This window comes from Cygnus olor, chromosome 2 (assembly GCF_009769625.2).
Source record: "Cygnus olor isolate bCygOlo1 chromosome 2, bCygOlo1.pri.v2, whole genome shotgun sequence".
Lineage (NCBI taxonomy): Eukaryota > Metazoa > Chordata > Aves > Anseriformes > Anatidae > Cygnus > Cygnus olor.
The window spans coordinates 147,301,096-147,324,415 of NC_049170.1; the positions used below are offsets into that span (position 1 = coordinate 147,301,096).

General features: G+C 39.3%; 2 protein-coding genes across 6 annotated transcripts in view; both read right to left on the bottom strand.

The window, feature by feature from the left end:
* The window catches only part of TAF2 (TATA-box binding protein associated factor 2), a 57,308-nt gene extending 50,263 nt beyond the window's left edge, over window positions 1–7,045 (bottom strand). The window contains exons 1-3 of one of the 2 annotated variants that reach the window (XM_040546959.1): window positions 6,305–7,045; window positions 4,752–4,806; window positions 3,792–3,952 (exon numbers count right to left, since the gene is read on the bottom strand). In XM_040546959.1, coding sequence (XP_040402893.1) covers window positions 3,792–3,952; window positions 4,752–4,806; window positions 6,305–6,357 — 269 coding nt within the window. In that variant the 5' untranslated portion in view covers window positions 6,358–7,045. The remainder of the gene's footprint in view (window positions 1–3,791; window positions 3,953–4,751; window positions 4,807–6,304) is intronic. The other variant, XM_040546958.1, reaches the window with a different exon arrangement.
* Window positions 7,046–8,261: 1,216 nt separating this feature from the next.
* Window positions 8,262–22,416, bottom strand: DSCC1 (DNA replication and sister chromatid cohesion 1). Of its 4 annotated transcripts, none has more exons than XM_040546962.1 (9): window positions 22,255–22,416; window positions 20,243–20,411; window positions 18,581–18,715; window positions 15,675–15,765; window positions 13,760–13,898; window positions 12,485–12,537; window positions 11,106–11,263; window positions 10,401–10,549; window positions 8,262–9,597 (listed from the first exon to the last, which is right to left on the bottom strand). In XM_040546962.1, exons 2-9 carry the CDS (start codon window positions 20,345–20,347, stop codon window positions 9,489–9,491), a joined length of 939 nt encoding a protein of 312 aa, XP_040402896.1. In that variant the 5' UTR covers window positions 20,348–20,411; window positions 22,255–22,416; the 3' UTR covers window positions 8,262–9,488. The 4 variants fall into 4 exon arrangements, with proteins under 4 accessions (XP_040402896.1, XP_040402894.1, XP_040402895.1 ...); XM_040546960.1 differs by lacking the exon at window positions 22,255–22,416 and adding an exon at window positions 21,854–22,128; XM_040546961.1 differs by lacking the exon at window positions 22,255–22,416 and adding an exon at window positions 21,854–22,112 and having other exon boundaries at window positions 11,106–11,260.
* Between the last annotated feature and the right edge of the window lie 904 nt (window positions 22,417–23,320).

Consider the following 23,320-nt stretch of genomic DNA (forward strand, 5'->3'; position numbering starts at 1 on the left):
TCTTAAGCTAATCCATCTATACCAGTATCAAAAAGCTGTGATGCCCTGAGGACTCAAGAAGAAATTACAAGATTGAAGACTGACATACAACACTTAAAAGGGAGTGTTATCTCAATGGTGTTTTGGGACCCATGGACAAACTAGCAATGATATCCAACCTGAAAATATACTTAATGTACTCATTAAAGTTTTCTAACATTTTCTACAGAACTTACTAACTTCTAATTATCTTTTTAGTGAGTTTTTTGTTACTCAGCAGAAGTGACAATATAAAAGATTAAAAAAATTGTTCCACCTTCTACCACACCAAAACTGTAAAGTGACAGAAAGCATGTCAATAACTTTTGCAGTAGAAGATAAAAAACAGAAGTATTACTTGAACTGAAAAAAGTTGAATTCCAGATTTAGACACAAAACTGATCTGACAAAAAATGTCACACAAAAAAACAGCAGAGAATTTCTTCATCAAGAGACAGAAACAATTTCAGCTGGCTTTGATTGTATTTCATAGATAAAGCTCTCTTTAATCTTGACTTTCTCAACCCTCTTAAAGTTCTTGCATGCCTAAGTTTGTACAACATAAACAACAAACGTTTAACCACTTCACTTGACCTTCACCTCATATCAGTGAGCATAACATCTCAAGTCATAGATGCTGGAGCAAGTCTTCCCACAGAAATAGTTACAGTGGCTTTAAATACAGGATTTTTCATTTTTAATTGAATTCTGTTGCTAACTGGTGGAGCAAGAGGTCTTTAAAATATTTTACCTTTGACAAAGAAGGTAAGAACGTGCCCATTAAAGTAAAAACTTTTTCTACGTAGTTTATATTTTTCTTTTAGAAATCAACATGTAACAAACCAAAAGCATCATCAAAAACTAGAAAATATTTGGACAGAAAACCTTAACAGTTAAACTAATTTTTTATTTGCTACACATCACAGGAAAGAGTAGTTTTAAATCTATTGATTTTAAATAAACAGGTTGCCAAGATACATCTTAATTTCACATTTACTAGTTTAACAGACAGAAAGCCCTGCAAAAAGTAACTATCCCTGTAACATTAGAAACAAAATCTGATGACTAATCTGTGTTGTGCTTGAAATTGATATACCTAGTTTGTCTACACAGGTACAAACGACATTTTCTCTAGACGCTCAGCAGAGCAAAAAACTGATTGGATCCAAAGGCCAAACCACAACTGTTTCTAGAAGCAGTTCCTTGTAATGAAGGGTAGAAGAAAGCTACTGACAAATTCTTTTTGGCTGTACAAATTTTAGAATTTTTAGATTTCTTGAATTTGTTCATGATCTTAAGAGCACAATGCTGTATTTAATCAAAACTTAGCTACCACCGTGCTCGATACCAGATCGTGACCATTTATTTCAGTGAAAAAAATACACATCTCAACACAATACTTCATAAAATATGCAGTCTTTGACTTCCGAGATAAAGAAATCAGGCATCCTAGCAGTTTGTGAAGAACATTTGGTGACCTCTGTCTTTCAAATCTATGAATAACACAGGAGTTATTTAACACAGAGACTTTCTGCAAGTTCTTATGGCAATGTAAAAACCTGTACCAGTGAAAAGCACAGGCTGCTCTCACCCTATGTGAGTGTTTCACTTCGCATGCCTCGTCCTTACATGTCATTCAGAATTTTATCACTGGTATCTCTCCCGATCCCTTACTTAAAAAAAACAAATGGAGTGCTTTAAATTAAAAGTCCTTTAACGATTCTGCAAACTGCATTCGACCAAACCAACCAGAAAAAAAAAAAGTAAAAACATTAACATAAGTTTCAGTAAAGACGAATAAACTTTGTGAACACATTTACCCATTATGTTCTCTTACTGAAGAACAAAAGGATCAGATTTTTATCAGTTTCTTCCCGTATCATTTCCTCAAAACAAGTGGAAAACTGTATGTTTTTAAACTTGCTCTTCAATAACAGATAGTGAGAAAATTTGAAACTTCTTTCAAATTTTCAAGTTATAGTTTTGATAACATTTTAGGACTTAGACCCTAATCTATGATGTTAATAAATAATGAACGTTTGATTGAGGTTATTTTAAATTTTTGAGGTTTACCTTCTAGCTCTTCAGAACAATCAGAATCTACCCTGCTTCACCCGATGAGGATTTTAAATTTCTGACTTAATAACAACACCAACACCACCAAAATCAAGTCACAAAACTGACAGGAACTGCTTAATAGACTCAAGTGGTTCAGCATCAGGACAACATTTCAGAACTCCAATATCTAGATCAGTGTCTTACATAAATGAACGTTACATTAGCAAACTGAATTCCTGAAACTCTTACATACATGATGAATACAGGAATAGAGAGCATCATAAATAAGAAGCTCAAGTGCAAAGATGGGTAACTTGGTATAAAACTTGGTTTGATTTCTGGGTGGTCCTGTGTAGAGCCAGAAGTTGGACTTGATGATCCTCGTGGGTCCCTTCCAACTCAGGGTATTTTACAGCTCTTCATAAAAATAGCACTTGAACCCCAGTAACGTAAGAATAAAAGATATCCTAATACTCTAGCTTTCACAGAATTTAAAAATCAGGCTTAACCTGAAAAATAAGATAATAACATCTCAAAGACTCTAGTCATTAAGGCAACAAGCAACCCTCTTATAGATCTAGCTACACGGCTTGAGAATGTCACTGTTCACACAAATCTAAGCAGCAGAACTGTAGGTTAGCTAGTTCAGATCTGTCTTCATCAGGCACGTGAGTTAACGAAGGTGGTATCACCTCTGAAGCTGCTTACTGAGCTTTCTCCATCTTCTTGGCTAGGAGATCTCTCAGAGCAACCACTCTGGGGACACCAGGGCATACAAAAACTGACAGACAGTAATAAGCATCTTAATTTAGAAATCCAGTAGTTAACCTTATACAGTTGCATGATTTGCCTTATTCCTACAGTTTGTTTGAAAGTAATAAACTAATGCTACGAAAAAATTACTTGGAGATATTAGTAACATAAGAAACAATGCTTACAAAAACTTGTTAGGAAATTGGGAAATACTGGGAAACATTTAAGAACTTTGATCCCATATTCACTGGGAAGGACCACCCAAATCTGACATTACACATGATCATTTGTCCTGCAAAATTGTTCTGATTTTTATCATCATTTTTAACATAATAGTTTTTGTCTACATAATATTACACTGCTGCAACCTAAGTGATTTAAGCAACTGTGCTGAAGTTTTTTAAAAAAAAAAGGACAATCCTATCACATGCAACTCTCGTATGAATTTTGTTACACCACTGTAAAACATTCTCTACGAGAGTATGAACAAATGTTATTGGCACAATAACGTCACCATTTTCTCTTTAAATAAACGAGCACATAAGATGTCCATAGATGAAGCTTATATCTGAAGTCTATCAAAGAAAAACGTTTCAGCCAAAGATATTCTCTTGCTGGGGAAAAAATCCAAACCCAGAAGGACAATTTCCTAAAGCACTGAGACCACTAGTGGCATCCTACCACTTCTTTCCCATAAAGTACTTATAAAAAAAAAAGTGATACTTTGACAAAACCATACAAAGAAATGTTAGAGAAAGAAATTCTAAAGAATAACCTAAGAGTCAAAATTATAGTCAAAAAACTTTCCCAGAAATAAGTCACCATAACAAAAGTTAATTGTTTTGATAGAAACTTATGTTGTTATTAGGAAATCACCAGGTAAAACTAGCCAGTATAAAATAAGTCATGCTTCACAACAAGAGAAAACACTGCATCTGCAAGGTTTCAAATACATCACTTACTGCTTTGACTCATGGTGACACACCTCCAGCGTTGGATCATTATAGATGAAAGCTGCTTCTAAGTCATTGACTCTTACTCTGTAAATGCGGCACTGTTTACTGTTCAGTTTGATTCTATTCAGGTTTGCAACCGTGGGAAATATTGTCAGTTCCACATAACCCTATGAAAACACAAATCAAAGCCTTCTATAAAGTCTTTATCAGTTCACAATGTAAAGATATTTAAAAAAAAATCTAACGCATTTTCAGAGGAAAATCACAGGTAAAAACTGATGTTATATATAAAAATGAAATTGTTTTCCCCTTGTAGGTGTTTAAATACGTTTTTTTCATATCATTTAACAGGTGAATTTCCCCAGTTGTGAAATAAATAAATAATGATAGAAAACAGAACTTCAAAATACTTATTTTACTGGAAATTATTTGCTTCTACTGACTAGATTTCAAGTTACTACCACCCTTTCTTCCATCACCATGTTTTAGGTTTTGCCATCTAAGCTTGAGACAATGACTCTTAAAACCTAAGCAGAATCCATGTACTCACACATCTAAATTCACAAAAAGCCTCGGCAACTTGAGGCCCAAAATCATGGACGTCTGTCTCTCTTCAAGCCTCCAACGAACTCACGTATAAGCTACTAAATGCTATAACTCCATCCTTAACACCAACTAATGCTGTTAAAAGTTCATTCTCAATTGCAAGTTGTTTTGCAATGCTATTTTCTTTCTTTTAGAAAGCTTTTCCCCACAGAGGTTCAAGTATTCACTATTACAAGGCATCTTATTTTAGGCATCTCTAGGAACGACAGACTTATGAAAAGCACCAGTTGAGAAAGCATAAAATATAAAGAAGCTGAAGAACACAATCAGCTTATGCATGCAGTTGTTCCCTCTAAAATCACGAAGAAAATCCAGACTTTCCATTTCTACTTTCGTATTTTATTAAAAAAAAATACTTACTACAACAGATTTTCTCTGAAAATTTATGTTGTTGATACAAACTACCTGGTGAGTCGTGCTGGAAGAAAAAAATAATTTAAAATAAGTAAGGTTTTGCACAATTACAAGTATTTTAAATAATATTTCAACCCATTTATAAAAACAGAGAGATCATACGGTATGTATGTATATATAGATACATTCTACATAGAGCATATACTTGTAAAAGGAGAATTAATGATGGTCTAAGTCTCTTACATAAGTGGTCCAAAACAAATAATGAGTATATGTAGCACGCAAGGTCAGAAAAGTTGCAATAAACTCAAAGTGTAGTATAAGAACAAATATTACTAATAACAGAAAAAGATAACAGCACAGCTTTTGAACATCACATTAACAGTATGTAAAAATATGGTATTACTAATAGTTTGAAATCAAGTTCTAACACTTTAGTGATGCACAGCAGTGGAAATGGCATGCAGCCATAACATTTGCGATCAGAAACGTGTGGAACATCTATCTGGGAAGTTGCTTCTCATACATAATTCATATAAGCGGGTACTAAACATTAAAAAAATATAAATATGCATTTTTACTATTAGTATAAAAATATTTTTTAAAATAATGGTAATAAATTAATCAAGATAGTATTTTAAACAAGTCAAATGCATTTACTTAAATTTTGAATTGTGTATTAGACCCACTGGTAAATAAAACTCATTCTACAAATGAGAGGTAAAACAATAATTCCAACTTTTTTAAAACTTGAGAAGTTATCACTAGTTTTTTTCTGTACTAGATGGGATCTTCACAGCACTTCAGAGTACTGACTCAAGATATAACCTTATAATAATGCAACTTTTACGCCATGTCACGCATTATATGAACATACTCAAGTACCCTGCGTATTAAAAAATGACTTGGCTTCCAACAACATAGCTTAATAAAAAAAAAAAATCCTACAAGAGAATGATAAAAGCCAGTATCCAATGATGAATTCAAATTGCCTACATACACATTAAAATGTGTATGATACTATCTGTAATTCTATTTAAAAATACATTTCTGTTGCAGATTTAATAATTCCACGATTTCTTTATAAAACAAAGGCTAAGATCCTCTGAAATCTGCAACCAATTTCTTTACAGCTAGGTTACAAACAGAATAACAACTGTGTAAAAATAATAATTTGCTTGACACAAATGTTTGCTTTTATTTATAAATGTACTTGGGTTTGTATACAGAAAAGGCCTGCAAGACTAAAAGGGCTTGACACAGCAGGAAGAATGAAACTTGACGGCACGATCTGTAGTGCTGATGCTGCATGGAAAGATCTCTAAGCTCTGAAGAGCACAAGGTAAGTATGTTTGTATGGTGAGACTGGGGGCTTACAGACTCTGGCTACAAGATCACACAGTTAGACATAACCCTACAACATGCATTTTCTGAGAGCAAGCTACACTGTAAGCCATAGCTCCAACCTTCTCAGGTGGACAATTACTGATCAGCCTGAGGACCGCTTCAAAATGCACGTCGGCCTCAAGCATAACAATTTTTTAAAACTGGATACTTATAATTTATACGGTCTCGGGCTCTCGAATCCTTTGTCTCCTTTCTTCCTATTCATCCTGAAGAGCAGCACTAAGCACACACTGCTGTCAGACCGCCATCACCACCATCCCCGCTCGATGGGCCCTTCTTCTCGTCGTGTCCCGCCGCTCCTGAGCGCTCATCTCCGCAGCGGATCCGCGCCTCCGGAGTCGAGCATCTTCGGCCGGCGCCAGCAGCACGGTTAGCCCACGACCAGCATCCAGCCTTCCCGCAGAGCCTCCCGGAGGCGACACACGCACCCCTCACACAACGATACCGCTCCGGGGGCGCCGCTTGCTTGCTTCCCACAGGAGGGACGGAGCTAAGACGAGACCCAGGGACCTTTCTGCGGTGAGGACAGGGCTGAGGAAGCCCCGCAGGCCGGGACGGAGCCGGGGGGGCTGCAGGCTGTGCCCCCTCAGCAGCGCCGCCGCCGCGCCCCGCCGTTCCCCGCCTCAGCAGCGGCCGCCATTTTGTCGGCAGCCTTTAACCCCCGCCGGTTGAAAGGTCACGGCCGGCTCCCTCTGCGAACGCAAAGGCAGCTCGTTTTCCGAAACGGCGCCGCAATGCCCTTCGGAAACGGCCATAAGTGAGGGAAAAAATAATAAAAATGAAGAAAATAAAACTCGAGAAATAACCCCAGAAGAGTAAGGAGGGGGTTGGGGCATGGCCTAGCGCGCATGCGCGCTGCTCCCCACCCTCAGAAGCCCCGAGGCTGCGCGTGCGCGTGCCCAGCGGCTCGCCCTGCCCCGCAAGATGGCGGCGCCCGCTCGCGGCTTTCCCGCTGTGCTGTTCACCGCAGGGCTCGTCACGCTTCAGTCATGAACGGTCGGGCTTTTTTTGGTTCCGACCCGCAGTGGGGGGTGTGTTTCAACAGAAACAGCGCCTTTAGCTGTTGTCTCGCTCCTCTCTTGTAAATCCGCAGCGAGGTGATGCTGGCTGGAAGCTTTGTGAGGCGCAGGGACGGCTGTGGGGCAGTGAGGTGCCAGCTGTCACTGCCAAACCTGCCCGGCCTCCAGTCACACCTCCAGCTGCACAAAAACAGTAGCATCACCCCCAAAACGTGCTGGCTGCTTGCGTGCAAACCTCTCGCTTTTTCACTAGAGAAGCACCAGTGCCTGACAGGCATTTAAATCTACTTGAAATGCACAAAGTGTACCTGAACTTAATTTACTCAAGGGCCAGACTCAATGGCATACCCGACAAACACTAACAGGAAGATAACAAAACACTGCAGTCCTCACTTTTGAATCAAAAAACAGTTTAAGATAATAACAATGCTGCTGAAACCTTGCCACAGAGCAAAACAAATGATTTCCTGGCATTGTCTTCTTCCCTCATGCTCTAGTTGGTACTGTGGAGGGCTTTTAGTTAGAATTATTAGGACACACCATGAACCTTCTCCATATTTGTTCTATTATAAGCAAGTTTTGCTTCATCTATTTTACGTTGAAGCAAGCTCTTACATCAAAGAAGCTATTTATACTTTTCACCTTTCTTTAGTAGCAGTTCTTGAAATTCAGAAAGCATCATCTCATTTTGAATCTCATATGGAAAACCAATTTATATAAAACTGAATAATTACCCTAAGTATTATGATACAGCACTACTCATGTAATACTTAAATTCTTATTCATTTCACAAACAAGACCCAGTTTAAATATATACTGTTCTAGCACAGATTACAAACCTCCTAATTGTCTTATGCGTTTCAAGTAAAGAAGTGAAATGATGCAACTGAAGTTATTTCAAAGGCTTTCAAGTTCATATTGCTGTTCAACTCTGAGAAGGAACCTTCTGGTGCTATTAACAGAAAGTGCCACAGCTTTTGAAACCAAACAGTGAACAAGGCAATTCTTCCAGGAAGCAAGCCCTGCTGAGTCTCAGTGGAGCTGGGCCAACAGCACACGTGTACACTACAGAAATGCGAAACACAGGGAATCAATCAAGTAGGTTTTTTATTCAGCTTTTTTAATCTGTAACAAAATCCCAAGGATGCAAAATCCATTTTAGTAGTTACACTTTTTAGCTTCTTTCTCTCTCTCCACTGCTCACCATACATTTAGTAAGCTATATATTCCAAGATTTTTTATACCTTACATCTGAGTATGATGCAGCAAAATTTTTGTGTAAAAAAACCAAACACCACAATAGTTCAGTTAAAAATATTTGAAAAATATTTAATACTAAACTGGTTCACTGACTAATGCAAACCTTTTTTTAAATAATCAAGAAACTTCGATTTCAGGCACGCTATTTTATGGCAAATATCATAGCAAATTTCTGTTTGTTTCATCGTTCCAAACAAAGTAATATTCAAAACATGTTTTCAAGGCACAATTGTTATGTGCAGTTACTTTCCCTAACAAAATTTTAGAAAGTCCCATTACAAAGTTTTACAAGTTCTTTTGAAAGCAAAGGTAGTATTCTGTAAAAGATGAATTTTAGATCAACTACATTCTACCAGCAGTTTATAGGAACTTCACAAAACAAGTCTTACATCTTCAAACTTGATTTTACAAACCTGATTGTTATGCGATATTTTCTTTGTAATATTTAAAAGGCAATTTTGCCAAGCGTTAAAAATGTCGAGGGTTTGCGCCAATCTTATTCACAAAGGTATGACTACAAAAGAACCAGTTTCCAAAAGAATGACCAGCGTAGCCTCAGTCAGGAATAACTCATTCACGAGCTTGTCAAGGCACGTAGTACTCAAAATGTCAACACAGTAACAAAATCTGCATGTTTAAGAATGCTCAATAATGGACAAAAAATTAAGCATTCTGTTTTGCTGTTGAAATGTATGTGATACAGTTAATTTAATTATTATCAATAAGGTTTTAATTTTTAATGGTAGTCTTTGGTTTACGGATAGACAGCTAAAGTACACTCAAAAAGTAGTTCCTGGCATAACTATAATGCAAAGGAAAAAGAAGGTGGGCAAGGTAAAGTGGGAACAGGCTGCAGACACTATGCTTTAGAAGAGGCAAATTCCCCCCTTACATTCTACATAGCTGTGCAGAAAACAGAACTTGTTCAAGAAACTCAGCTGCTTCAACTCAAGAATGCCACGTAACATTTGTTGACAACTCCTTCCCCCAGAAGGCAGGATGAAACAGCATTCACTGTTACTCCATTCAGAAGTCTCAGTTTTTAAAACAGTGTTTGTTATGAGATGGGTCTTCTGGAATTATAAACTTTAACACCATTCTGCATTGAGGAGCGAGCGTATTTTGTCAGAAGTGCACCAACTGTCTGCTTCTCTGAACATAAGTCTCTACAAAGGAAATGAAGCAGATGATACTGATATTAGAGGTGTTCTCACACACAATGATTCAGTGAAATGCTTGTAAATACAGGAAGAACAAGCTGGATTAAGGTATTGGGGGGAAAAAAAAGCAGAAGAGTAACTGTCACAATGCTTACCTGAAGTTTAGAACTGTGAAGTTTAATCAACAGGAAAAAAAAACAATTTACTTGAGAAACAAGGAATTGGGTTTGGTAGTTCTTTTTTTTGTTTGTTATTATTACTACTGTTCTCTAGAGAGCTTGCAATCTAGCAAAACAGTTTTTTAACTAGTTATTAAAGTTAGAGTAAATTTAGAGATCCTCCTAAAGAATTAATGCAGTTAAATCTGGTTTATCATCTACATCTGCTCACATGTATCCTGACTGGGCCTTCCAGATAGTATTATAGTTTAAGACGAAAAAGCAAAGGATCCAGTATACAAAGCTCTACTGCTCTGTAGTTCTTCAGTTGTAAATATGGAGACTAACTATAAATTTCAGGATATTTATCCTCTAAGTTAAGTCTGCCTCAATCAAGTCAGTCAGAATTATCTCCTGTTTAAATTCAGTGGGATCAACAAGTTAAAAACAAATATAGCTACAGCCCCCAGGAGAGGGGATATTATTCAAACAAAACTTGTAGTAATTTAAAACAAAACATAAGTACTAAGGCAGTCATGGCTGATAAGAAGTCAGCCATGCAAAAAGGGAAGAATATCAACACTATTTATATCATGATAATTCTGCCTCACTTTTTTTTTTTAATGCAATCATATTTTAATGTATCCTTACTGTATATAAGGGGTTATATCCTCTTCTGTCCACTTTTCCCGTACGCTGAATAAGCTGTTGAATCTTTCCTGATTATCTTCAGGTAAGTCTTCTACTTTTAGCAGGAAGATGGTCTCTGGTCTTGAGTTTTTATCCAGAAGAGCCAAGCCCTGTATATCAGCATCAGAGAGAAAATGTTAAATAAACCAAAACAATTTAATTTAATTTGTTCTAGCAACAATCCATAACGAGTTGCCCTCTGTATCTCCAAAGTCTTCTAGAACTGCACTGATAGCAGCAAACTAAAAAAATACCATAATGGTGCTGTTTTTATTGGGAATATTTATCATTTCCCTTATGACAAGAAGGGAAGGGAAACCCATCAAGTTCTGACACCTCCCCATCTCCTTTCAGCAAAAGGATTTTCCTAGTGCTTGCCACTGTAGAGGCTGTCACTACAGTCTAATCTACAATAGCTTCTGCTTTAGTTACTTTACCAGTATTAACTGTACAGCTGCAACTTCTCTTCAAATAGAGAAACACGTTAGACCTACAGAAGCCTGAATCATCGTGATTCCGCACTACTGACACTCACAGAGGATGTCAGAAGCAGTACTGAAAAGCTGGCAGAAATAATACAACCAATCCCCAGCAACTGATAACATCTAGATGTGACACTCAGCTGTGCCTACTCATGGAAGACTCCTCCCTTCTTTATGTTTTTACCTTAAGTTGATCAAGCCTTGTTGTCATCCCCTCAGGGACACTTTGTTGCCAGACTTCTTGAAACTCCGCCAGATTGAATTTAACTGCATTTTGCAAAAGCATTTGTGCTATAGCTCTGCATATTTTATCTTCACGCATTTCAAAATAAACCTCCCCTGCTGAGAAACAAAAGACACAGTACAGTGGGTTCTTGCTTTTTGATAACAGAACAGAGAACAGCCTCAAATATCCATTCTGTTCTACAGTCTTCTACAAACCAGCTATTCTGTTTTTATTTTTCTGGGGGAGTAACCTGACTTCATATTACTTCAGAAAAATGATTGTTGTCTTCCCTTTCTGAAGAACAAATATGCAGATTATTAGGTGTGTGTGCAGCACTGTCTGGCTGCTGCATTCACTCGTATCACTCACTATATTTGCAACCTCTCCCCGCCATCATCATCTTTTCCCTTCTCCACAGGGACACTTTCTCCTACAGTTTTCATTCCTACTGGCTTGTATTAGTGTTTGCTGCCAGTAGTTGAACAATTAAACAAAACTGATTTCCTTAATCATCTTTATATTATGGTATGACAAAGGAAATAAAGAGAATCTATCTTCATTTTCTTGGCTAAAATTCTCTGAACGTCAGGCACGAACGCTACCTTCCACCTTTTCAGTCATCTGTACTCCCTGTAATTCAAAACTATTCTTTGTCAACATGCCTTAATACACTAAAAAGACAATCTGTATCACTACAATTGCTCACCTGTGTACTTCAGTCAAAGGTGAGATGAAGACAGCTATGGGGAATAACTGAGGTGAAGGCACTGAACTATTATGTATGCACGTGAGACAAGCAGTGGAGAGGTAGGCAATACAATCAATGGATCTTGCTGTGCAGTTCAGGGGACTCAGTCTAAGTGTCTACTTCAGACAAGCCAAATTCACATTCCATGGACTGTCCGCAACAGCACAACTACTTGCTTAAAACACATGACATCCAAGACCTCCTAGTGGAATATAAATTGGTTTATAAAGTGGAATATAAATTCTCAATGGAATATTTAGATGGAATATAAGAGAAATTCCATCTGAATTTTAGAAGCAATCTGTTTTCAGTCACAAAAAGTATTGCTGGTAGACACCTAATAGATCACTTTAGGTACCTCTTTTGGTTCCTGAGTTTTCTCTAGTGTCTCATATAGTTCAACAGTCCATTTTCCTATGACCTTTCTCGTAACAATTTTACTGTGGTTTTTTTTTGGTTCACTGTTTGCTTCCTCCTTTTACTGGAATTGTAGCAAATTAATATTTTAATATCCTCGCAAAATCTTCAGTAACTAAAGATTAACTGTTTTATTTTTAAAATTTAAACATACGTGATTTTCCAACCTTACCATCATCGGTGTATTTCCTTCCATAGCTTAAAAGAATATGTTCTATCATCTCTCTGGAGAGGAAAAAAAAAAAAGCTTTATAACTCGCTTTTGCCTTTGTATGTTACCATTTCCTATTTAGATCAAAACCAATACAGTTTCAAAAATATCTGCGAACACGCTTGGAACTGTTCTTCTGAGTTTGCCTAACCAGTTTCATTAGGACATAAAACAGTTACCAAGAAGTTGTAAACAAGTACAGTAAAAAAAAAAAAAGGAGAATGGAGGATGGGACATTATAGCCTAACTGCAGATATAACACCAAAAGCAAATTTTAATTATTTTTTTTTGCAAGCCAAATAAACATAAAAACACTCCCTACTGCAAACTTGAGATTGTTTAAATGGTAACCTTAAATTATTTCATGACTTCTGATGTCAGCCTAAAAGTCAGCTCTTACGAACTGAATTCAGTATTACATCAGAAATACAGCACCGAGACATCACAGAAGAGAGAAACTGAACATTTTTGGCTAGCTATAGCTTCAAAACTAGTATTTCAACGTAGTCAGCAACTTTAGGCTTAAGTACACATTACTTCTATCAGTTACAACTCAGTAGTAACGTCTGAGGATTGGACCAGATGAACTCCCTAAGTCCCCTCTAACCCTCATCATTCTGTGATTCTGTTTCTACTTTTGAACCAATTACAATTGTATGTGTATACTACCAATACACACTAAAACCAGTTTACAAAACTTGCTGTCTAAACAACAGAACACGATCTCTTGTAATCCCCAAATCACACTGTATGCACAAAGAAATAAAATTCCCATTACTTCTCTATTATGTAGAATTAATAACAGCTGTAATTAAAAAAAGAAAGAAAGATAAGTGCAGCCAATTGAATGGTGCAAAAGTTTTCTTTTTCCTAACCCTAACCCATCTCAAGCAATACCAATAATAAATAGCAGTCTATGGGTCAGGCCACAAAAACATACTTAAAAGAAATAAGGAGACAAATCATGGTTGTGACTTATAAGCAATCAGCAACCTAGCGAGACACTACATTTGGAACTAATCCGTGCCTCCAAAAACGCTAACAGTAGTGTTTTCCTGGGTAAATACAGCAGAGAACTATTAATACCCTTCTGTATTTTAGAGCCAAAGAAAGTTTATCATTAACACCTGGTAACTGAAAATTAGAGTTATAAAAATGTAATTCTAATAAATAATTAATAGTGATTTAACTAATAATGATTATAGACAATTTTAAGGACCAAAAGTAATTGCTTACATGGGCTCTAGAGGTCCAAGCTCCTCAAGACATGTACGTAAGGGAACCTTACTTAAAGACCAGGACTCTGAGTCTATCAGCTGAGTCACATGATTCAAGAGTTTCATCTCATAGTCAAATTCTAAAATCCTCCAATATCCTGCCAAACAGAAAAAGAACAAAACAGCATTAGAAGGAAAGGTTAACACCTTAACTCTATTTCCCTGATGATAATGTTACAGGAGTCAGGACATTTAGGTCACACCTTTACGAACTACAGAGCATTGACCAAGATCAAATGCAACCTGCTCTGGTAGGGGGGTTGGACCCAATGATCTCCTGAAGTCTCTTCCAACACCTACAATTCTGTGATTCTGTGAAATGTAAGAGTAAACACAGAACAGTAAGATCAAATGTAAAGGAGCAATAAAATGAATTCAATTTTTCATAGCTGTTTATGTAGATTAACTGCCACAGATACAAAGACACTAATTCCATCCTGAGATGAATCAGACCTGGAAAAAATAATTATTCAAGCACAGAACTGCATGAACAGAACTGACTGCACTGGTTCTGCAAAGTGTCAGCTCAGGTCCAGCCAAGAGCACAGAAAACCAGAAGAGACAAAGCACAGACCTGGTACAACAGCACCATGCAGTTGTAAAATGACAAAGTTACCTGTGAGATTGTCCTCAACTACCTAACGGGACACTATAGAGAAGATGGAGCAGAAAGCTTCCAAGCAGTGCTCAGGGGTGGGACAAAAAGCAACAAGCACAAGTTTTGACAATGGAGCCAGGTACTAGAACAATTTTTTTTCACTTTGCAGAAAGTCAAAGCCCAGAACAGCCTGGACAGAGAGATTGTGCCACCTCTGTCCTTGGAAATGCTCAAAACCCAACAGGTGAATTCCCGAGCAACCTGCTCCAAGTTGTCGCTGTTCTAAAAATGAGGTTTGGACCTGAAAACTCCACCCCATACAATGACCCTATGACTCTAGGATTGCTGTCACCTGGCATCCAGGTGAGGGTTTGGACTTTGCCAAGTACACGACAAGTAAGAGCTGTCCTAAAGTAAGTCACTTGCTCCAACCTTACCTTGCATAGCACAGAGACTTCTGAAATAAGCCCTGTTTGGGAGGAAGAAAGGACTATCAAAGGGCTGGCTATACCTACACATCAACTATTTTTGCCTCTAGAAATGTGGAAAGCTGTACACATTCATCCATGAAGGGGGCAACCACCCAAAAGATATTCATGCTATGGGTGGGAAACTCTGGTGACAGTGCCTGTAGAATTAAAGAAGGAACTACACTGGTATCCTGGTTGCAGCTGGGATAGTTTATTTTCTTCCTGGCAGCTGGTATGGAGCTGTGTTTTGGATTTAGGATGAGAACAATGCTGATAACACACCGCTGTTTCAGTTGTTGCAGAGCAGCGCTCACCCAGAGCCAAGGACTCCCCAGCTCCTCGTGCTGCCCTGCCAGCGAGGGGCTGGGGGTGCCCCAGGAGCTGGAGGGGACACAGCCAGGACAGCTGGCCCCAAGTGACCATAGGGACATCCCACACCATCTGATGACACGCTCAGCAGTAAAGCTGGGGTCAGTGGGTCGGGGGGCTGCCACTGCTTTCAGACTGGCTGGGCATTGGTCAGTGGGTGCTGAGCAGTCGCACCGTGCAACTTGCTTTGTGTACTCTCCACCTCTTTTGTTTCTGTTCAACTGTCCTGGCTGATGCCTGCTCACTTTTACCTTTTTAATCACCTTCATAGCAGCAGAGGATATAAGAAATTAGGAAGCAGATTTTAGGACCTTGAACTAACTTGCAGAAAGACAAGGGTATGGAATGAAAAGATCTTATTAGAGAAAAAAGATATTTTGGGAGAAAAAGCAGGGTTATTTCCTCATGAGTAAAGAATATTCTTTAGAGACAAATACCTTTAATTTTACAGGCATCTAAAACCTGCAGCTGGTGCATTATTTCTTCTTCACTTGCTTGAACCATACTTAACAAATCTTCTGTTGTATACTGCAACAAGGAAAAAAAGGATAGAACAGGTTATCCTTACTCCATCTCTGTTTCATCAACTATGCTAAATGCATTATACGAAATAATAAAAGACTTGGTAGATCGATTTATTTTTTTTTTTTACCCAAACTGAATTTTCTAAGGCTTACCACTCTCTGACACTTCTCCTGTCACTTCCAACAGTTTCTCAAAGGATTATCCAATATAAAAAACAGCCTAAGGGGAAGCCTTTGTGCCATGCGTACATATTCCCAGGATGTCAAACTAGCTTCAGAAGGCATCTGGATTGTCAAACTAGGATGTCAAACTAGGCATCAGAAGTAAAGCAACACAGCAAGAATGAAAACGGAATGTGTGCTGTCTTCATTAAATCACATTTTAATCTGTGATATTCGAACAAGTTTACAGAGACTCAAAATCTCTCATCACCTTTGGAGGTCAGAACTCAGTACCTCCACTGAGGAGAAGCCCCCGGCGTGACCTCAGGAGTTACGTGTTGTGTTTTGATGGCTGCCAGCCAGTTAGCAGACAAGTAGCACAGAAGCAGCCACAGCACACGCAGCTTCTTGGAAAACAGTTTGTGAAAAGGGAGGACACTCTGGATACTAGTAAAGATCTACAAGATGTGGGAGGAACAGAAGGTATCGTGAGGAGTAAAGTAAAGGGAAAGAACACTAGACCTAAGCCCATAGGAAACAGGGCTTAATCAATTCCTTTATTCACCTGACAGTCTTTTTTTAATTAACTCTAATATTAGAATTTTGTTGATTATAGCCTAAGAACATTTGCTATCAGAAAAACAATATTTGGATTGAAGTACTTGCTACAAGAACACAAATAGAACAAGCCAACACTAAGTTTGGAACATACCCTGTATGTTAGGAAAGCATTTAATACAGAAGGGCCTCCTCTTCCTGCTATGCCATTCCCATCAGACAGCATGTTGAAGCATCATTAAGCTACGCAGCGCTGAACTTGCAACAGTATTGCAGCAAGGGGTTGCCCTGTTAAGCAGTACTTAAATAAATACTGACAGCACTTCAGAGCAAATATATCCCCAGACCAGTACGGGTGTTTGAGAGTTCAAAACTGCCATTCAGTTAACACCCTGCACAGGAGTTCTTCACTTTTGGTCCACTGAGGCCAGGCTAGCACTCTACCAGCTATCATTTCAGCCTTTTTAAGAAATCACTGCTCTCAGCTAGGATGCTTTTATCAGCTGCATCACCCTTGCAAACATAAAAGGGAATAGGTTAGTATCGCGGCCATTGCAGCCATTTCCAGCTAAGGATAGGGAACACATTAAATACATTAACTCAGACACACGCAATCATTTGAGTATGCCTTGCCATTTCATTGTAAAATCCAGGATTTTGACTTGGTACATCCTGAGCAAGCTGTGTATTAGCTTGTTCCTAAGTTTTCATGTAGTTTGCTAAATCACATCACGATGTGCCAGGCTTCCTTACAGTACTTTCTTATAATGCTACTGGTTCCTTGGCTCCACGGTTCTCCATGTATGACACAGTACAGCCAACTGAAAGCTGTAAGAAGTTCACATTAAACCACTAAAACTGAGCAATCTGTTTTCAAACAAATTAAAGGTGGCTTATTTGTTGCCAACACCCGGAAAACACTAAGTGTAAGCAAACACCAAAGTGGAAATCTCTACACTATTATTTGGGATTCCAGTCAGCAGCAGTCCCACAGAGAACTTTGATTCATTTACAGTTCCATCTATGGCATAGATGAAATTTGTCTACATTTATCTGATACACCCAGTTACTCTTCAGTAAGCCGATATACGAAACATTCTCCTTCAAAACAAATGCAGATCAGTCTTCAAACTGAGCACTAGTGTTCGGAAAGACAGTGACATGGTTTTATGGTATTCGTCTAATATTATCAATATATATTGTTGCGTATAACGTCTTTTTGTGTTGCTAGCCTTTGTCTAGAAATTATAAGCATTGATAATTTAAGCCTTTTTCCTTCTGACATCCCTTCCTAGAACAGTTTGTGGGAAAATGAAAGATCAAGAAGGCAATGCTGGGTGAACAATTCTATAACAGTTCAGAAATTAGTCTGTAAATCAAAAGAAGCAGAACTTCTAAAGGAAAAAAAGTAACACTTATGTTTGTACATTCAAGCACACACAGATGGTTTATTAACATCAGCTTCAACTAACCCTCAGTGTTAAATGCATCTAAGCTACCATCTGTTTGTGTGCACACGCGGTGGTGCAGTTATCTCCGTTATTTTGATCTTAAATTGGATTTCCTGGAAACATAAAAGGGGAGCAGGACAAAATTTTAGTTGTGCCTTCCCTTCTTGTAGTGTCAGTCTCACTCTCTGCCTTGTATCATCTTTGTCATTCTCTGCTACTCCCTGTTCCTCCTTGTCATCATAAACTACTGATCGGCCGATGACCTGTATGTGGGCATCCTGGACCTCATACTTAGGTCAGACACAGCATGTCATACGTGACAGCCCCAGAGAAAGAAAAACTGTATTATACCTTAACAGTCCTATACCTCTCCCCGAGTTTTGAGAAAGTTCAGAAGCATGTATTCAAGCAACTCTCCACATAAAAAGGGAAATCGCCAGCCTCTTCCAGTGTCCTTCCTTTTCCTCTTCTTACTGAAAAGCTGATAGCTTACCCGTGAGTCAGCAGAAGTGCTAATAATTACCAACTTGTAGTAGGCTTAAAAAAATTAACTCGAAGCAGCACTGTGAAACATCAAAGCTGTTTTTCTAGTTAAGAATGTTTCTTTACTTTTATTTGCCTATTACCAACTTCAAGAAAGTGACTTACATGTGACACTGTTGAAGTCTGATCTTTCCCACTATCTGGTCCTTCATATGGATCTTCCATTAGAAGCTTCCTCAGTTTCTTCAGTTTAGGCCGACATCTCCGCAACTCCCAATAGTTATTGGAGAAGCCAGCAATCTACAGGAAAATACACAGACATTTTAATGTACCACTTGGATCCACAGGAGCTTACCAAAACATTTTCAGCAAAAAGTTTTAATCAAGTCACTGAGAAAAAAAAAAAAAAAATCTATTAACAGGTGAATGAAACATCACCATAAGATTTTCCATCAGAAAATTACCACCAGAAGCAAAGAATAGAAGTCCACGGTTGTGTGATAAAAAATATTTGTAGTGCATATGACAAATGGACCAGCTCATCTCTGCATATAAATGATAAGCTGTCATGATGGGATATATTCCTGCACAATCCTTGTCGATATTTCCCCTTAATGCTAAGCTATATTACTGCCATAAAAGCCCTCCTGTATTACCCTGTTTCCATCTTCTCTGATTCTTCCCATTTTGGGATCTACTTTGTTTTTTTTAATCATCCCAATGACTCATCCTATCATTAAGCTCAAGTAAAACAGACATTAATGAGATAGTAGGCTACACTTTCGTACAGCTAATGGAACATCTCTATGTCTTACTCTGATTCAACACACAGATGTAAAGTCTCCAACAACAAGCTCAGGTGTGACTGATTCAAGAATACTATCTAATAATCTTTACCTTCAGAGTAATCTGAACGCTTTATCAGATTATTTATTTATTTATTTGATAAAGAGCTCACCATTAAAAATACAACAAAAAGACCCCTGAACTTTGAAATAATGCTGACTTCACAAAAGAAATGGTGATGTTTTGATTATTATGTTCATCCAAGGACATACAGGATTACTCTTCAATGATGTCATTACGTCCATTACAGCAAATAATGGACTAGTAACAATGTCTTCCTAACTATTTTTTTGGTAGAATTTTATTAACTACACTTCAGAGGAGCAGAGAACAATGAATTCTTTGAACTCAGAACTCCAAAATCATCCGCTCCAACAAATCTTTCCAGATGCTAGTTGAAAAAGAGTAACCTTTGAATATATTTCTGTATTTAAAAAATAATGTTCAAATGTGACATGGCATAATCTGCCTTTTGGGGAAAGCTTTCATAAGAATCAGTTTACAAACAGCTTATTTTTAGAAGAGCTGCTAACACTAAGAAATCAGATATTCTTTGAAAACTTTTAATACCTACCATAAGTAATTACTATACACTCAAAATAAACCGGAGTTTGAACTTCTTAGAAACAATAATTATCACACATCATGGATAAAGTTTGGTTGCCTAAACGAGGGCCCTAGAGCCATTTTGGACACCCTAAGGTACAGAATGCCCCCTGTGTATAAAGTGTGTTTATGAAGACATCCTCCTGAGACTGATGGATATACAAAGAACCTACAGGGGATCCATGTCCTTCTGGAATGGCAGCTTGTAGCTAGACCAAGACCACAAAGCATCTAAAGTGGCATTGGAAGTCTATGTTTAGGCAACTGAATCCTACCCAGGGTTTCACATAAACCTCCTGTATAAAATACAAAAAAATATGGAGAATACGGGATTAGAGAATTAAAGCAAACAAACAAAAACCCAGAAAGGCATACCTGTGAATGAATAACACTGCCAGATGCTTCATCTGCATTCAGCTCTTCTGGAGTTTTGCAACCAGGAATAAACAGCAGCATATTTGAGGTATCTGCTATTTTCATGTCGTAAGTTTTATCTTTGCTGCACAACACTGCTTGTTCATCCTTTTCACCACGGATTACCAGGCTGAAAAAAAAAAAGCACAAAAATAAAGATGTATTTTTACCTCTATTTCTGGATAAACACCTAGTAAACACGTGATTTTTTTTCTTTATATTTAAACATTGGTAAAGCCACTATAAACTGCAGTTCTATTTGGTAGCAGCAGTCACAGTATACCAAAATGTAAAGTTGTAATTGTCAATTTATCTAAAATATCTTAACACTATGTCTTTACCTCTCCTTTTTTGAGTTTTTCCACTCTGAAAGATAGGTATTCAAGGCTTTTACGTAGACCACAGCCTAACCTCCTCACACAAAAACCCCTGAATCATTGAGTTAGTAATGCTTAACATCTGAACCAACTCACTAACCCCAGAAAACAGATTATAGCTAGAGCTGCTCCTTATTGAGGAATTAGCCCATTGTGAAACAAGAAGCAAGTAGAAATTGTCTGTTGGGCAGTGTCCTTCAGATAACTCCCTCAGACAAACTTATATATTTTCTTGCAACTGATTCCAGGCAGCAAACACACACACACAAAGAAAAACAGAACACATACACACACAAAGAAAAAAACAACAACAGAACAACAACAACAAATAGACTTTATAAAATTTCCAGAAAAAGAATCTAAAGCAAATCCCCTTCTTCAGCTCACATACTTGACTACATGGAGATTCTTAGCGACAGCATGACAATACCAAAGCAGGGCCACAGCTCACCTAGGCTACACTGATTTTAAGTGCTCAGTTTCAATTTAATCAAACTGCTAATTTTGATTCCCAAAGCTTGCATGTGTGAACAAAGCCCAGCTATGCCCTGAGTGGTCCCCCAACCACTGGCACCCCAGCCATTGTCCACCCAGCACCAACAGCCTCACTGACGGGCATCTCTGAGGACCTCTTTTTTTAAGGGGGAGCTCTAACGTTGTATCGTCTAAAACATTTTTATTATATGGCTAGCGTTGCAGTTGATAAATGACGACATTTTAAAACCATCTCAAAAACTTAATTCTCTGGTGTTGGTGCCGAGGTAGAGAGCGTCACAAAACCACCCCAACATGTGGCAAAGCTTCCTTCACTGGCCTGTTTGTGGGGTTTTGAGGTGCTCTGCTGCCTCAGCCCAACCTCAAGCTCCAGCAGGAACATCTCAAAACTCTGTAGGACTCTTTTTAGGATTTCCAAATTTCTAGGTGTCTGCCTTAGGATGCCCGGCAGGAATCCCTTCACTGTTCCAGCTAAAATCTCAGCAGCATTTCTTCCCTAAACCTACTTTTTCCACATGGAAAGAAAGAAAACAAAAGGAGCAAACACTCCCCAACAAAACACCCTGCAAATTTAGGAAACATTTGCTATTTTTGTTACTAAAGCAGCTACCCTGACCGGACCGGGGGCAGAACGCAGCTTACTTTCCCCCCTTGCCTCCCACCCCCCCCCAACCCCACTCGTTCCAGGGGGAAGCGGTACCTGGCCCCGGCCTCCAGCTGGGCGCAGAGGCCGGGCTCCAGCTGCAGCAGGCAGCACTCCCCGGCGCCGGCCGCCCCCGGCCCAAAGCTGAGGCACTGCGCGGCCGGCAGCAGCTCGGCGGGGCTCAGCTTGGCGGTGCGCAGCGTGGCCTCCACCTCCGCCCGGCTCCGCATGGCGCCCGCCCGCCCGCGCTCGCAGCGGCGAGAGGCGGGAAGCAGCCGGCGCCGTGCGCCCGGTGGCTTGATGCTGTGGTTGTGGTTGAACTGCGTCCGGAGTGATCGGTGGGGCGGGCGGGTCTGAAGGGAAGTCACCTCAACCCACCCAGTATCTGACTGGTTGCAATAAAATCTCTCTCTATGCCTATAAAATGTCATAAAAATGCAGAAAATGTCCTATTTTACCACAGTGTCCGAGGGAAGGCTCGATTCTGTGGGGGAGCAGCTGCCCCATGGCTCGTTGTCACCCACTCGTGCTCCTTCCCTCATGCTGTGGGGTCCGGTAGCTTGCTGAGGGCAAGCACCCAGTTCTCCTGTGGCCAAGCTGTCCCTCAGGGAAGACCATGACACGCCAAGTTCAGCTCGTGTAACCCTTGTGATTTGAGCTCCAGCTGTGTTTCATGTTGTAGCACAAAGAAAAACCTTAAAGTGTAAGAAAAAAAAAAAAAAAAAAAAAGGGTCAGGAGACAGCTGTTCACCAACACTGGGAACCGGTCCTCTCTGTGGAGCAGCAGAGGCTGACACGTCTCCACCTCACCCAGGACCACCTGGTCCTTCTGGGCTCAGCGAGGTGTTACTGCAGGGCATGTTAACGCTGGGCCTGACAGTGTGCCTCTCCTCTCTGGCATTGTGTCCATTAGCTAACTGACTGCTTTAAAGAATCACAGAATGGCCGAGGTTGGCAGGGACCTCTGAGGATTATCTGGTCCAACCCCCCTGCCAAGCAGGATCACCTAGAGCACGTTGTACAGGATGGCATCCAGGCGGGTTTGGGATATCTCCAGGGAAGGAAACTCCACAACCTCACTGGGCAATCTGTTCCAGTGCTCTGTCACCCTCCCAGTGAAGAACTGCCCCCTCATATTCAGCTGGAAATTGTACTCCTTTGTACTCCTTTGTACTACATCGCATGTTTCTGCCTGCAGAGACTCGCTTTGCTCAGAATAAGTCTGAACCAAATGACCCAGACAATGGGACAGAGCCGATGGGTTGGGTACACAGCTGGCAGGTAGCAATGACTGCTACATGTGACAGAGTTGGACATTATCTGCCTTCAGAAGGTCCCTTGCTTGAGTAGTGCCAGGGAATTGGGCTTGGAGAAAACTTGCACTGAAATAGCGAGGGAGCTACCTCTATCACCAGCATTGTTGCTCATTCACAGACTCAGCCATCTATCATATTTTCACGCTATATTTCAGGGGACCATGGTAGTCAAGTCATTGTGTACATATAAAACCTGAGGCACTTTAGC

Coding starts and splice junctions, on each gene's coding strand:
- DSCC1 (XM_040546960.1), bottom strand. CDS start 22,026: ATGCGGAGCCGGGCGGAGGTGGAGGCCACGCTGCGCACCGCCAAGCTG. Junction 20,412..21,853: donor CAGCTGGAGGCCGGGGCCAG/GTACCGCTTCCC, acceptor TTTTTTTTTCAG/CCTGGTAATCCGTGGTGAAA. Junction 10,550..11,105: donor CAAGGCTTGATCAACTTAAG/GTAAAAACATAA, acceptor GCTGATATACAG/GGCTTGGCTCTTCTGGATAA.